This window comes from Dasypus novemcinctus, chromosome 6 (assembly GCF_030445035.2).
Source record: "Dasypus novemcinctus isolate mDasNov1 chromosome 6, mDasNov1.1.hap2, whole genome shotgun sequence".
Taxonomy (NCBI): Eukaryota; Metazoa; Chordata; class Mammalia; order Cingulata; family Dasypodidae; genus Dasypus; species Dasypus novemcinctus.
Genome location: NC_080678.1, coordinates 78209424 through 78224000, shown reverse-complemented (window position 1 = coordinate 78224000; position 14577 = coordinate 78209424). Strand labels below are relative to the sequence as shown.

The window sequence follows — 14577 nt, the reverse complement described above, 5'->3', positions numbered from 1 at the left end:
TCTGCTCGGGAGAGGCTCGCTGGCGGCGGCTGGGCTGGCAGGCAGCACTTACTGGGGGTGTATCTTGTAGACTGTGCCGTCCACGCCGACCGTGGTCCGCAGCCGCGTGAGCTTCTTGTTTTCCCGGAGGCGTGTCAGGATGGCCGCCAGGGCTGCGGCACAGAGGTTGGCAGAGCGGAAGGAGACGATGGTGCAGACGTGCTGGGTGGCAATGCAGTCGGCCTCGGTGGGCTCCAGGCCCAGGTCCGTCAGGATCTCTCTTGTGTTGGCAAGGCCTTCTTTATACCTGGCCAGGGGACAGGAATGAGAGGACCCGCCTTCTCCAGCTCCTGGCTATTCCCATTGGGAATCCAGCTCTCCCCTCTCAGGAGCGTAAAAATGAACAGGTTGGCACACGGTGCTATAATAATACGCTAACCATATCAAGAATGATAATAGTAGCCAACATTTTGAAAGCACTCACCATGTGCCAGGGACTCATCTAAGGATTCTGCATGCATTAATTCACTTGATTCTCAAACAGTCCTGGGAAAAGTAGCACCGTTACTCTAACATACAGATGAGAGACATGAGGCACAGGCAGGTTAAGGAACTCAGCCAGGGTCATAGACCTAATAAGTACTAGAGCCAGGATTTGAACTCAGATTAAGAGCCCATGCTGGGAAGTGGATTCGGCCCAGTGGTTAGGGCATCCGTCTACCATATGGGAGGTCTGAGGTTCAAACCCCGGGCCTCCCTGACCTGTGTGGAGCTGGCCCATGTGCAGTGCTGCGAGCAAGGAGTGCCCTGCCATGCAGGGGTGTCCCCCGCGTAGGGGAGCTCCACACACAAGGAGTGCACCCCATAAGGAGAGCCACCCAGCGCGAAACAAAGTGCAGCCTGCCCAAGAATGGCGCCGCACACACGGAGAGCTGACAAAGCAAGATGACGCAACAAAAAGAAAACAAAGATTCCCGGTGCCACTGCTAAGGATAGAAGCGGTCACAGAAGAACACATAGCAAATGGACACAGAGAGCAGACAACTGGGGTGGGGGGGGGTGGGGGGAGTAGGGGATAGAAATAAATAAAATAAACAAATAAATCTTTTCTTAAAAAAAGAGCCCATGCTGGCACCCACCCTGAACTACTCTGCCTTAACTCCATCCCCACCAAGAACTGCACAGAACACAGGCTCTGGGGGTCAGGTACCATTCTGTACTGCTCAAAATCTAAACACATTACAAAGCTCAGGGAAATGCCAGGGTTTCTAAGCCTGAGAAGCAGGACGCTGAGTTGACTGAGACCAGCTGCCTTCACCAGCCAGCAACTGTTCCAGGGACCACCTGTGTATAAGGCCTCAAATCACCAAGGCCAAAGGCAGTCCCTGAAGGGCCCAGGTGGAGAAGGCCCATCTATCATTGCCATAGCATGAGGTCTTAATTTGGATTCCATGTGTGGGCTTTATGGTGTCCAAGAATGTCGAGACATCGTAAGCAAAATTATGTGGGAATATGCATTTCGGGGAGTAAAGGCCCCATAATTTGCATCAAAGTCTCAAAAGGGTCTGAGACCTTAAAAAATCTACAAGTCACCACTAGAGGGAGGAAAAAGGCAGCAAAACATGAGGAGGGGGTGGGGCTCTGACAGCAAAATCCCTAGCTGATGAAACCACCAGGAACGCCACACCTGAATCATGTAGCTATCACTAATTCATCGGAAGCTGTTCCCAGGTCTTAGAGAAGACCTGGTTCCTAGCTGTACCACTACCACCCTCATTACCCCCTGGCAAAGTCAAGGCTGGGGTGACGCCCCCAGCAGCTCACTTCTCCATGGCAGCCACATGTCGGGTCTCAATCTTGCCCTTAATGTGGAGTGTGGAGGACTTCTTGCCACCAAACAGGAGGCCTGCCTTGGCCATCTTCAGCAAAATGAGCCTGACGAGCTCCCCCAGGTACAGGCCGCTGATCATCTTCTCAAACCTGGAGGACAGATCAGTGGAGGCAACACCTTTGGTTACGCGGCATCCTTTTCCCAAAGACCCTGAGCCACAGCAAATGATCAGGGCACGCGTAGGGGGAGGGTCCCTCTATGGGGGTCAGGAGGCCTCACCCCCAGCCCCAGTCCTTGGGAAACCGCTAATCCTCTCTGACTTCATTTGCCTCATCTATAAAAGGAGAGGACTAAACTAGAGGAGACCCAAGATTCCTTTCTGCTCACAAAATACTTCATCCCAAGAATCTTAATCCCAAATTTCCCCTGGCCATGAAGGTACCATTCTCATATTAGGCATAAGGGACCTGAATTTCAGAGATTTCAGGTTCTTTTTTAAGATTCACCCAACCATGACATGAAAATTTCAAATCTCAGACTCAGATGCTTCCAACTCCTACAGAGTTCCTGTCTGAGAGAGAAAGATGCTGTGTTTGTGACACTGACTTGGAGAGCACTAGAGAGAAGTTATAATAAGATGGATGGACTATCCCACGAGACTACCCTACACCTTCACTCTGAGGCCATGAGCACCAATACATGATTACTAATTGTTTCCCGGGTAAAATATTAAATATAATTTTTTAAAATATAATTTTATTCCCCAAACACATTAAGACACAAAATCAGATACAATCTGTTTCAGAATCAACTTTGTACATTTCACTACAAAAAGCCTTAGAATAGGGGAACAGATGTGGCTCGAGAGGTTGAGTGCCAGCTTCCCACAAGGGAGGTCCCGGGTTCAGCCCCCAGTGCCTTCTGAAAAACAAAACAAAAAAACAAATAACAAACAAAAACACCAACTCAGGGGAGCCAATGTGGCTCATTGGTTGAGTGCTGACTTCCTGCATACACTGAAGAAACAGAAATTCAAACTGGGTTTAGACAATTTCAAAAAATTTTTAATGGAATTTCTTTTTAAGTGAAATGGAGATGGATAAGGATGATAAAGTCCAAAAGTCCACTTTGTGACAACAATGGGTCACCAGCAAATTAGGTATGTATTGGAGAACAGGTACATCCAAAATAGAAATTTGTTTTACACACAAGCAATTCTGGCGTTTTAATGGTATGGGAGAGATGCTTAAAATCTTTATTCATGAGAGTTCCTTGGAGAAATGGCTGATTCCAAAGCTAGGGCTGGGAAAGAATAAGATAAGCCTGGACTATCTTACCATGCCCGAAAATAAGAAAGTACTTAAGTACTTAAGGTACTTAAGTACCTTAAGGGTGATGGTGACAGGTTAAAAAAAAAAAAAAAAGTCACAGGAAATGGAGAGTTATTGCTTAATGGGTATAGAGTCTTTGTTTGGGGTAATGAAAAAAATTTGGTGATGGATGGTGGCAATAGTAGCACAATATTGTAAATATAATTATTATCATCAAATTGTACACACAAAAGTGGTTAAAATGGGAAATGTTGTGCGGTATACATGTTACCACAGTAACAATTTTTTAAAAAGACACAGCAGCCAGTTTGAAGGGGTTTCCATTGGCCAAATCTGAAACTATCTGATCACCAAAATAAATAATGATAGGAAGCAATTATAACCCATCAAACCAAAGAATCCATGAGTCCCTACTCGTATAACCAAACAAATGGAGGAGACAGGAAAGCTCTCCCCTAGAGTAATAACAACTCATAAATAAAGATGGGATGATGGTTTAGAAATTCATCAATGGGTGCTGTGGCAGTTTGAGATTATTTATGAATCCCAAAAAGAGAAAGATTATGTTTGTAAACTAATCTATTCCTCTGGGTGTGATACCCTGTGACTGCATTAAATTCAGTTGAGATGTCTTTAATTCGATTACCAGTTCAGATTAGGTTTTTTTATTAAACTAGGTCAGAGGACAGTGGCTCAGGTTGAGTGATTTCCCGCCCCCTTGCTGGGCCTGATATGAACAGACACTCACTCAAGAAGACACCCAGGGGAGAGAATTTTGTCATTTTATCTGGCCATGTGACAGAAAGGAGAAGACTCAAACAGCTAAAGCCCGGGGGAGATGGACCATTTGCCTAAAAGCTTACAGCTGACCTCAGGAAGAAAGCCAGACTGACATAGGAAGCCCTGAGAGACAAGCCCTATGCCAGCCTGCAGCTGAGATTGCTGAAACCTGGCAGAGATCACCTGCCCTCTTGCTTCAACACATAGCAGCTGATTTGGTGAGAAAGTACCTCTTAAGGTACCTTGAGGTGGACTTTCCATTGCCTTAGGACTGTAAGCTTTAACCCCAAATAAATATCCTTTATAAAACCCAACAGATTTCTGGTACTTTACATCACATCCCTTTGGCAGACAAATACAGATGCTAAAAACAGGGAGTGAAAGCTTGATGAGGAATGGGATATTTATATAGCCTCAAAGTATCTCCTTACAAGATATTTATTAATTACAAAAGGAATAACATTCACTTTATGGTAGAGAAACCTGTTGGACATTACCTTAACCAAGGGATTTGCGCTAACATCACCAGTAACATATCATTTGCCTCCTGATAATGCACTGCAAAAGACACAACCTTATTTTTGTGATATTCCTGCCCAAATTGCATAATCTGAATCTAATCATGATGAAACATTAGACAAATTCAAATTGAGGGTCATTCTGCAAAATAAATGGTCTGAATTCTTACAGGTCATAAAAAACAAAGAGATATTAAGGACTTGTTCCAGGTTAAAGGAGGCTAAAGATACAAGACAGCAAAATGCAACACATAATCCTAGACTGGAGACTGGACCAGGAAACATTTTTATCTTTTTTTATAAAGGACATTAGTGGGGCAATTGATGAATTTTTAATAAGATCTGTGAATTAGACATGAGATCTGATTAAGTATTAAGTTCTTAATTTTGATCATTATATATGTGCTTGGTTTTAGGAGATACACTGAAGTATTTAGGGGTAAAAAAGGGTATTATGTCTGTAACCTAGTCTCAATCAGAAAAAGTATTTATACATACATATGTGTATTTTATGTATATGAGTATTTTATATGTATGCATGCATATCCATACACACACCCACACATACAGGCATATATGGAAAGAGGAAATGTTAATATTTGTGGAATCAGAGTGAAGGGGTATATGGGGAAGTGTACAGTATTTTTGTAACTTTTCTGTAAGTCCAAAAATATTTCAAAATTTTAAAAATAAAACACCTTTTCTCATTCTTCAAACATTTAATGAGCTGCTGTAATGTGCAAGGCATTCTGTATAGAAAGGAAAGAAAACCTAAACGCATAGCCTGCCCTCAGGGAGCCCAGTGCACAGGGAAAGGGCCAAGGCAGATGCCCAAATAATTATTCTATAGTGAGCTTTGAGAAGGCTCCCTGAGACCTGTGGGCTGGGAAGGAGGGACACAGCGAATATGCAAGGACTTGTGACTAGGCTTCTAAACAAGAGGGTGGCAGGCGAGCACTGGAAACAAAACGGCAGGAGTTACGCCCAGTCCTCCCTCTAGGGCTGCACTGGCTTGGTCTGTGACCCCTTGCCTGAAGGTTCTAAGAGGGCAGGGTCCATGTCATCTGGTGCATAGAGGTCTCTCCTGTGCCTTGACACAAGTGCTCCCAAAATACTGATTAAATCAGAATTAGGCACAAAAGGACAAATGATTCCACTTACATGAAATATGTGGAATAGGCAAATTCATAGAGTCAGAGAATAGATGGGCAGTTACCAGGGGCTGGGGAGTGGGGTCAGGGGAACAGGGAGTTCATGCCTAATGGGTATAGGGTTTCTTTTTGGGGAGTGGAAAAAGTTTTGGTACCGGATGATGGTGATGGCAGCACAATACTGTGAGTGTAATTAATGCCACTGAGTGACAAATTGTACATTATATATGTTAGCGCAATAATTTTTTTTACATTTGAATTGGGTTTATGATCTAGGGGAAATCACTGTTTGCTTGGTTTCTCTCTGTCAAATGAAACTAAACCACAAGCCTCGCCTTATAAATTCACTGCGATGGACAACCAGTCACAACTCGAAAGCCCCCCAGGTGTAAAGTCCCCGAAAGATTGGGTATTTCCCAGGGATGATGCCAGGTGACAGATGAGGGTACTCACAGCTGCTTCCCTGGGTTGAGAGAGCCGAGGTCCAGCTCCCTGTCAAACTCGGTCCGGATGTCCTCCAAGGCCCCGTCGTCTCCAAAGGCCCCCCACTCCGTGCTGATGCACATCCTCCCCTCGTCGCCTTCCACCAGGTCAATGCTGCTTATGTCCTCCATGTAACACGCGTTGGTGCCAGTTCCTGAAAAAGGGATCAGAAAGAAGATGCAAAGGGAGACAGGCTCCTGGCTGGGCAAAGACAGAGAGAACCTTAGCCACCTGGGAGTTCCCCAAAAAGTGCCACAAGGTACTTTCGATCCACTCCAGGGGGCTGGTTCTCATGGAGAGAAGCAGTGCTGGTAAGCCCAGAGGTCATGGCGGAATAAAGCTGCTATATCAAGTCTATACTTTTCAGAGTGTTAATGGTTTGCTATTATGAATGACGTCACTGGTGAGGAAGTCTCTGATGCATATGTATGAAAGCTGACAAAGCACATTTTCAAAGAGGAAGATGAGTTAACCCAACCTTGTAAATACAAAAAAAATTCATCAGCCCACAGTCGCTTTTAAAATCCTTTCCCTTTAGCTACTTAACTTTCTACTTGATAGGAAACCTATTTTTACTCATGGCCTGCCATCAATTGTTTCTAGCATACTGCTATATCCTTATCTTTGATAGTGATTAGCTATCACTTAAGAAAGCAATGTTCATTATTCAAATACAAAATCACTCCAAGAAAATGTCTCAAAACTTGAGTATCGGGGAGTGACTACATATGGGCATAAGGGATCTTTTAGGGATGATGGAAAATATTCTAATATTGGATTGTGGTGATGGTTATAAAACTCTGTAAATTTACTAAAAGTCATTGAGTTGTACCCTTTAAATAAATCTTTATGCCTCAGTATAATGCTTAAAATAAATATAAATTTAAAAACTCGTATCTTCCCCTGGCTAATACTCTGTTCTGAGGATTTTAAAGTCCAGAAGGAGAAATAAGAAATGTGAATGGATGAATTGTATGTTTTATTAATATGTATCAATAAAATTGATTGGTTAAAAAATGTAGAAAAGCAGAATTAAATATAATAATTCGCAAACGCTTTTCTCAGAAAAGAGAGGACCCTGTGGAGGCATGGACCCAATTGTGGGTCCCCAGACATAGTCTCAAGGACAGACACAGGATGCTGTTCCTTCACCGTGCCCATCCCATTCCGCAGATGCAGGAAGGCAGATCAAGCCCACCCTGTAGTTGGGGAAAGTCAGGTTGAGGAGAGAACTGTTGGAATTTAAGGAAAAGCAATCCAGGATCAAAGACCTAAACATAAAAGCCAGGACCATACAACTACTAAAAGAAAATGTAGGGAATCATCTTAAAGACATTGTGGTATTGGTGGTTTCTTGGACCTTACACCCAAAGCACACACAACAAAATAAAAATAGATAAATTGACCTCCTCGAAAGTAAGCACTTTTACACATCACAGGACTTTGTCAAAAGGATGAAAAGGCAGCTGACTCAATGGGAGAAAATATTTGGAAATCCCATGTCCAATAAGGGTTAAATATCCATGATATATAAAGAGATGCTACAATGCAACAATAAAAAGACAAGTGGCCCAATTTAAAACTGGGCAAAAGAGAGAAGCAGCTGTGGCTCAATCAGCTGGGCTCCCATCTACCATACGGGAGGCCCTGGGTTCGTGTCCTGGGACCTCCTTGCGAAGGCAGGCTCGCGCGCACACTGCAGAGCACCGCCAAGCCTGCAGGCACCACAGAGAGCCAACTCAGCAAGGTGACACAACAAAAAAGGGAGACAAGCAAAAACACAGAAGAGCACGCAGCGAATGGACAGAGAGCAGACAGCAAGCAAGCTGCAAGGGGGGGTGCGGGTAAAAAAAAAAATGGGCAAAAATTTGAATAGACATTTGTCCAAAGAAGAAATACTAAAAGCAAAAAAAATACATGAAAAACTGTTCAACATCACTAATGATTAGGGAAATGCAAATCAAAACTATAACGAGATACCATTTCACACCTATCAGAATGGCGACTATCAAAAAGACAGAGAACTACAAGTGTTGGAGAGGATGTGGAGAGATAAGAGCACTTATTCACTATTGGTGGGAATATAGAATGGTACAGCCACTGTGGAGGGCTGTTTGGCAATTCCTGAAGAAGCTGAATATAGAATTGCCATGTGACCCTGCAATACCACTATTGGTTATATACCCAGAAGAACTGAGTGCAGTGATGCGAACAGACAACTGCACATCAATGTTCATAGTGGTGTTATTCACAATTGCCAAAAGTTAGAGACAACCCAGGTGTCCATCAACTGATGCGTGGTGTATATGCACGATGGAATGTTATACAACTGGAAGAAGAAATGAAGTTGTAAAGCATATGAAAACATGGATGAACCTTGAGGATGTTATGTTGAGGAAGCAAGCTAGACGCAAAAGGACAAAAACTGTATGACTGTGTTACTATGAACTAAATACATTGTATAATCCCATGGATTTACTAACTTGAATGTGGGTCCAGAAAAGTGAATGAGGTTAGAGAATGGAAAGCTGAGTGTTGTGCAGAATTGGTAGAAAGGATGTGTGTTAATCTTTGGAAATGAATAGAAAAGGTAAAAGCCCAACATAATGTTTGTAACTAGCAAGACTATTATTTGGGTATAAAAGTGGTTTAAAGGAAAAATCTAAGGTCCTGTATATTACTAAAAGGAAAGCTAAATAGCTGTAACCGGGAACTATACAGGATAGTAAGACCTCATGTGAAATAGAAAGATGGGTAAAATTACATTTATAAGACCGTTTTTCTTTGAAGCTGAACAAATGTATGTTAATACTATAGAATGTTAATATCATAATACCCATTATGCTAAGTAAAAGAAACCAGCCACAAAGTACTATATATTATATGATTCCATTTATATAAAATGTAAACATAAATCAATTTATAAAGATGGAATTAGATTTATGATTATGTAGGACTAGGGAAGGAATGCTAAGGGGTGTGGAGTTTTTCTTTTTGGAGTAATGAAATTGTTCTAAAATTTTTTGTGGTGATGAATGCACAACATTGTGATTATATTAAAAGCCATTGATTATACACTTTGGATAGATCGTACAGTATGTGACTATATCTCTATATATCTGCCAAATAAATAAATAATAAAATGCAATCCAGGGAACTTTCCCAACAAGTGTAAAGGGGCGGGAAGGGGGAGGAGGATACTCGAGATAAATTTGCTTTGATTGTACCCGTGGATCCCCCTCTGGCAGGACCCCTCCCAGCTCAGGTGCTGAGTCCATCCCCTGGACACCTCCGCCACTACATCCTGGTCCAAGCCATCAGCCCTTCTCATCTGGGCCGTGCTGTGGCCAATGAACTAGTCATCCTGCTTCCACTCTTGCCCTCAGCAATCAAGTCTCCCCCTGGCAGCCAAAATGAGCTTTTTAAAAGTGCACATCCTCTTTATCCCACCCTTCCCCAGAGTCCCCCAGGGGCTTCCTGTCTCCATCGGAGTAAAACTGGTGATCTTACAGTGACTTACATCCTCTGTCCTAGCAATCTGCCCAGTGTCTCCCACTCTCTCTGACCCTGCACCACCTACCACTCCACCTTCGCTCCCTTTGGCTGAGCCATGGTTTAGCCTTTTAGGATTCCTTGAGCTCCCCTAACTCATTCCCGTCTCAGAGACCAAGTGCTTCCTGTTTCCTTTGCCAAGGACTCTTCCCTCCAGCTCCACATTTCTCCCTCCTTCTCATCTCTGAGGTCCCTGCTTGTTCGTCACCCTTTAAAGGCGCCTTCCCTGATCACCTCCCTGCCAGACACTCCCGTCACATCGCCCTGCTTTATTTTCTTTATCACGTTGCTCACGACCTGCACTGAGAGCCTGTCAGTTTAGGAAGTTCCTCTCTCTTTCACACACACCCACACCACTGAAAGTTCCGTGATTATAGAAACCTTTGAGTATGAACTCACCACTGTGAATCTAGTGTGGAGCGTGGGGTCCGGCACATGTAAGCATGAATCCATTCATTGAATGAACACATGTAGTATTTTCTCTCTTCCCTATGTTGCTTCTCCTAAATAGAAAGTTCCAGCTCCCCTCCCACAAAATTTACTCAGCATTTGCTGAAACTGAGTCCCAAACCAGCCCTTTCCCACCCTGACTCCAAAAAAAAACAAGTCAATTTGAGTTACCGATGATGACACCAACTTCGCAGTAGGGATCATCATAGGCACATGTCATCATGGTCCCCACGGTGTCATTGACCAAGGCCAGGACATCCACATCCAAGTCCTGCAGGAACACAAGTTCCAGGGAGTGTCAGCGGGTGGGAGGGAGGTGTTATCCTTCTATCTTTCCCACAGAGGGAGCAAAAGCAGGGAGGGTGACTGGTTAAGACAATCACCAGATACTGCCTGCAGGGCCTGCCTGAGGAAACAAGGTCTTCACCCACGGTCAGGCCTCTGCACAGCTGTGGGGGGTTGGGGAGGAGAAAGAGCAGATTGGAGGCTGAAGAGGGGAACCCATGCTCTTTGTGGGAGAAAGTCTCTTTGCAATGGAAATATGAGGACTCCAGCCCCTTGTTTGGGAGACTCCGGGAAGGAACTGAGGAAAACATGTTGAGCCAGAGAGAAACGGCATTTCCAGGAGAAAATGCCAAAGTCCTCACCCACAAGACATCTGAACCAGAAAGCGCAGCCTCAACCGAATCCTCTCCATGGGTAGCACCAGGGGTTTCCCATCTGGGTTTCCCATTCTGCCAAGGCAACTTGGGTTATTGCACCAAGGTTCCCACAAAGAAAACAAGAAGAGAAAAAAGCAGGCTACAAAAGACCACAATCCCAGTGTCAAAGAGGAAAAAGACTGGCCAGGTATACATCAAAACATTCCTCTCGGGAAACGGACTTTGGCCCAGTGGTTAGGGCGTCCGTCTACCATATGGGAGGTCCGCGGTTCAAACCCCGGGCCTCCTTGACCCGAGTGGAGCTGGCCGTGCGCAGTGCTGATGCGCGCAAGGAGTGCCGCGCCACGCAAGGGTGTCCCCCGCGTGGGGGAGCCCCATGCGCAAGGAGTGCGCCCGTGAGGAAAAGCCGCCCAGCCTGAAAGAAAGAGCAGCCTGCCCAGGAATGGCGCCGCCCACACTTCCCGTGCCGCCGACGACAACAGAAGCGGACAAAGAAACAAGACGCAGCAAATAGACACCAAGAACAGACAACCAGGGGAGGGGGGAAATTAAATAAATAAATGAATCTTTAAAAAAAAACAAAAAAAAAAAAATTCCTCTCATTGTTAGGGTTCTGGGCAATTTAGATATGTTTGTGTACTTTCCAGCTCTGTAAGAAGCATGTTTTGCTTTTGCAAGTATTTACATTTTAAAATATATTTATCAAACAGAGACATTCAACGAATTGAGATGCGGGTGAGACTGGAAAGGAAGTGGTATCTTAAGGTTTGGTGAGGATGGGGTAGGAGCATTATACATAGCATCTGGTCTAACTGTGACTCTCCGAGGGGACTGTCAGGGAAGTGTGGGGTCACCTTTCAAGGGTGATTGGAACAAGCTCCACATGTCAAGGCTCATCAGGAGTTCATCCAAATTGACTGCACATGTACTGCAGTGAGACCTTCCCGAGACTGAAACCTCCAGATTCTCCTTCCAGGTTGGCCCAAGACCCCACCCAGAGAAAGAACAGGGACTGGGAGAGCACCCCCCGCAGAGGAGAATTCCTTGCCTTGTGTTTCTTCATGGCTTTGGTCAGACAGCTCACTACATCTGTTCCCTGAACGCCCCGTGCCTTAAACTTCTTCGTCCATGAAAGCAGGACACCCTGTGGGAAGATTTTGGATCCAGTCAAAATAAAGGAGGCTCCCGGATGTGAATGTCAGCTGCTTTAAGTGCATCTTCCTTGGCCATCTCTTCTTCAGACTGAATCACCCCAATTCTTTCAAGAGGCCCTTATTTCAGAGCACTTACCTAATAATTTAAGCATCTTTATAACTCTCATTTCATAATGGCAGAAGGAACAATTGCTGAAGAGTCAGGACTCATGAGACATTGGACAAGTCATTTAACCTCTCTGAGCCTCAGTTAACTCATCTGTAAAATGAAACTATCATTTCCCTGCATCTTTCTCAGGAAGACTCTGATGAAAACACTACATGATAGATGCATATTATGTGTGCTAAATGAATGGCTTGGCAGGTCCAAAAAAACAGGGATCCTTTGGGAACTTAATTTCAGCTTAGAAAAAAGTTTCTTAATGTGTATGACCAGTCATCTACAAATAGTGTTTCCCAGGAGTTTCACACCTGAAAGAGCAGATAATCATTAACTTTTTCAGATTGAAAGAGAACTTAGTGGTTAAAAGACTTGCCCAAGGCCACACAATCTAGAATGCCTGAACCCAAGTTTGCAAACTCCCTGACCATACTTCCTCCAGTCCCCTAAATTTATGGATTAGGAAACCTAGATATAGAGAAGAATTATGTCATTACTCAAGGTCTCGCTGTGAGGGACAGGACAGAGCCCAGCTAGAACTCAAAGTCTCTGATTCCTGACCGGCCGCCAGGGTTTTTTACTGCACCATCGCGCCACCCAGTGGTAGCTCTCCCTAGCTGCCGCCTTCATAGGATGTGGTAACAGATCCTGCTTCACCTGTTAGGGAAGTGAAAGGGTGCTAGGAACAGTGTGGGACATTTTGGTGGGGAGTTACACGGGGCAGAAGAGAAGTGTTTGTGATATAACTCTATGAAAAAAAGTAACAACAAAAAAAATAAAAAGCACATTATATATAATATAGGACTGAAAGGAAAACCCCACAATTACAGCAGTGGGTATTTCAGAGAGTTAGTACTAGAGGAGATTTCTATTTTTTTCTTTAAAATTTTCAACTCTCACTCTCCTTTTTTTTTTTTACCTTGAAGAAGTATATACTTTTACATTTTAAAAAAAGCCACATGCACAAAAAGAAATTTCTTTGGTTAAGATTTTTCTGGTAGTTCATTTTTTAAAAAGTGACTTCCTCTTTTTAATTCAAATCCTCTTATCCTTTTTAATCATTTTTAGCTGCTCGAAGAGGCCCTCTTAATCACACATCCTAACGAAGGCTTCCCTTTCCTTCTGCACTTGCCTGGTGAGCAGCCCCCACCTTCTCCAAGAGCTCTTATTTTAGAGCTCACAAAATCCCCATTGGTAGGAGAGTCAGGATTACATTCATATGAGCCTACAATCAGTTATTATAACTAATGAGTTTCTTTGGTTGAGGATTTTCTATTTATCTTTAGACTTTACCAAAGGGCAGTTTGGGAGGAAATTTTGTAAAATATAAGTAATCAGGTAGACTTCAGTGAAGAAAAGGATTTCCTCTTTCCTCAACATAATCAAGTGCATTTCTTTTGTTTAAATGTTACTGGAAAATTCTTATTGTAATAAGACCCAAAATTGGTCAAGATGCTTTCAGGCACCTGGTAACTTTTTTTTATCCCCCCTCCCCCAGGTGATTCTCTTGTCTGTCTGCTCATTGTTTGCTCGCCTTCTCCAGGATGGACCTAGAGCCAAACCCAGGACCTCCACATGGGAAGCAGGTGCCTGACAGCCTGAGCCATATCCACTCCACACGGGCTGTGGCAGCTGCTGGCTTGGAGCATCTGCTCATTTGGGCATCTGCTCGTTGCAGCGGTGCAGCGTCTAGCTCATTGCGGTGGGTGCAGCTTCTGCTTGTCTTCTTTAGGAGGCACTGGGACCCGAACCCAGAACCTCCCATGTGGTAAGCAGGCACCCAACTGGTTAAGCCACATCCACTTCCCAACTGGTGACATTTTAAACAAAGTTCTAGAGCAGTGCCTTTCTGGAAAGGCAGTGTAGTTGGGAGTTTACAGGCTTAGACTAAGACACTGTTGGCTGTGTGGTCTTATGCAAGTCTTTTAACCTCTCTGAGCTACTGTTTTCCTCAAATACTAAATGGAGATAATAACTTTATCTACTTTATTTTGTTGTTTCGGGATTTTAATGAGATAATGCACATAAAGAATTTACCATGGTGCAAGACACAGCATCAAAATCCAAGGTAGACAGAGACAGCCAAGGTAGATGGAGACCCAGGTGCAGGTTCTCCTGAGGGCTGCAGAGACCCACAGGTCCGACAGTCATGGCAGGTGGCTCTGAAGTTCAGGGCCATGTCAGTGGGTCCTACTTTGGAGTTTGTGCTCCTGAGTGTGATGGAGTTGGACTCAGATATGACCTTTCTGCGCATGCCTCTTCTGTTACTTTTACCGGACCTGTGGTTGGTGCTGGGGTTGGTGTATACTCAGGAGACCTGAATCTCTGGACTGTCCATGTGACAGCCAGGCCCTGGGCCCCAGCAGACTTGCAGGTCCTACCCTCTGGTTTGTTGGACTTACCCTGGCCAGCTGATAGGGAGGTGAAGAGGGTCAACCACCACATCAGGGAGCCAAGAGTGCCTACAACTGTAAGCAGGAGAAGTGCATCCATCCTCCATGTGGAACATAAGCCCCCTCTTGATAT

At 44.2% G+C, this 14577-nt stretch overlaps 1 protein-coding gene across 8 annotated transcripts in view; it reads right to left on the bottom strand.

Annotated features, from left to right (window-relative positions):
- Positions 1-14577, bottom strand: part of HKDC1 (hexokinase domain containing 1) — a 58915-nt gene that overhangs the window by 26615 nt on the left and 17723 nt on the right. For 5 of the 8 annotated variants that reach the window (XM_004470545.4, XM_058298952.1, XM_071215835.1 and 2 more), the window contains 5 exons: positions 11786-11881; positions 10247-10346; positions 6044-6227; positions 1804-1959; positions 53-286 (listed from right to left, as the gene is read on the bottom strand). In XM_004470545.4, coding sequence (XP_004470602.1) covers positions 53-286; positions 1804-1959; positions 6044-6227; positions 10247-10346; positions 11786-11881 — 770 coding nt within the window. The remainder of the gene's footprint in view (positions 1-52; positions 287-1803; positions 1960-6043; positions 6228-10246; positions 10347-11785; positions 11882-14577) is intronic. The other 3 variants (XM_058298954.2, XM_058298953.1, XM_071215836.1) reach the window with 1 other exon arrangement.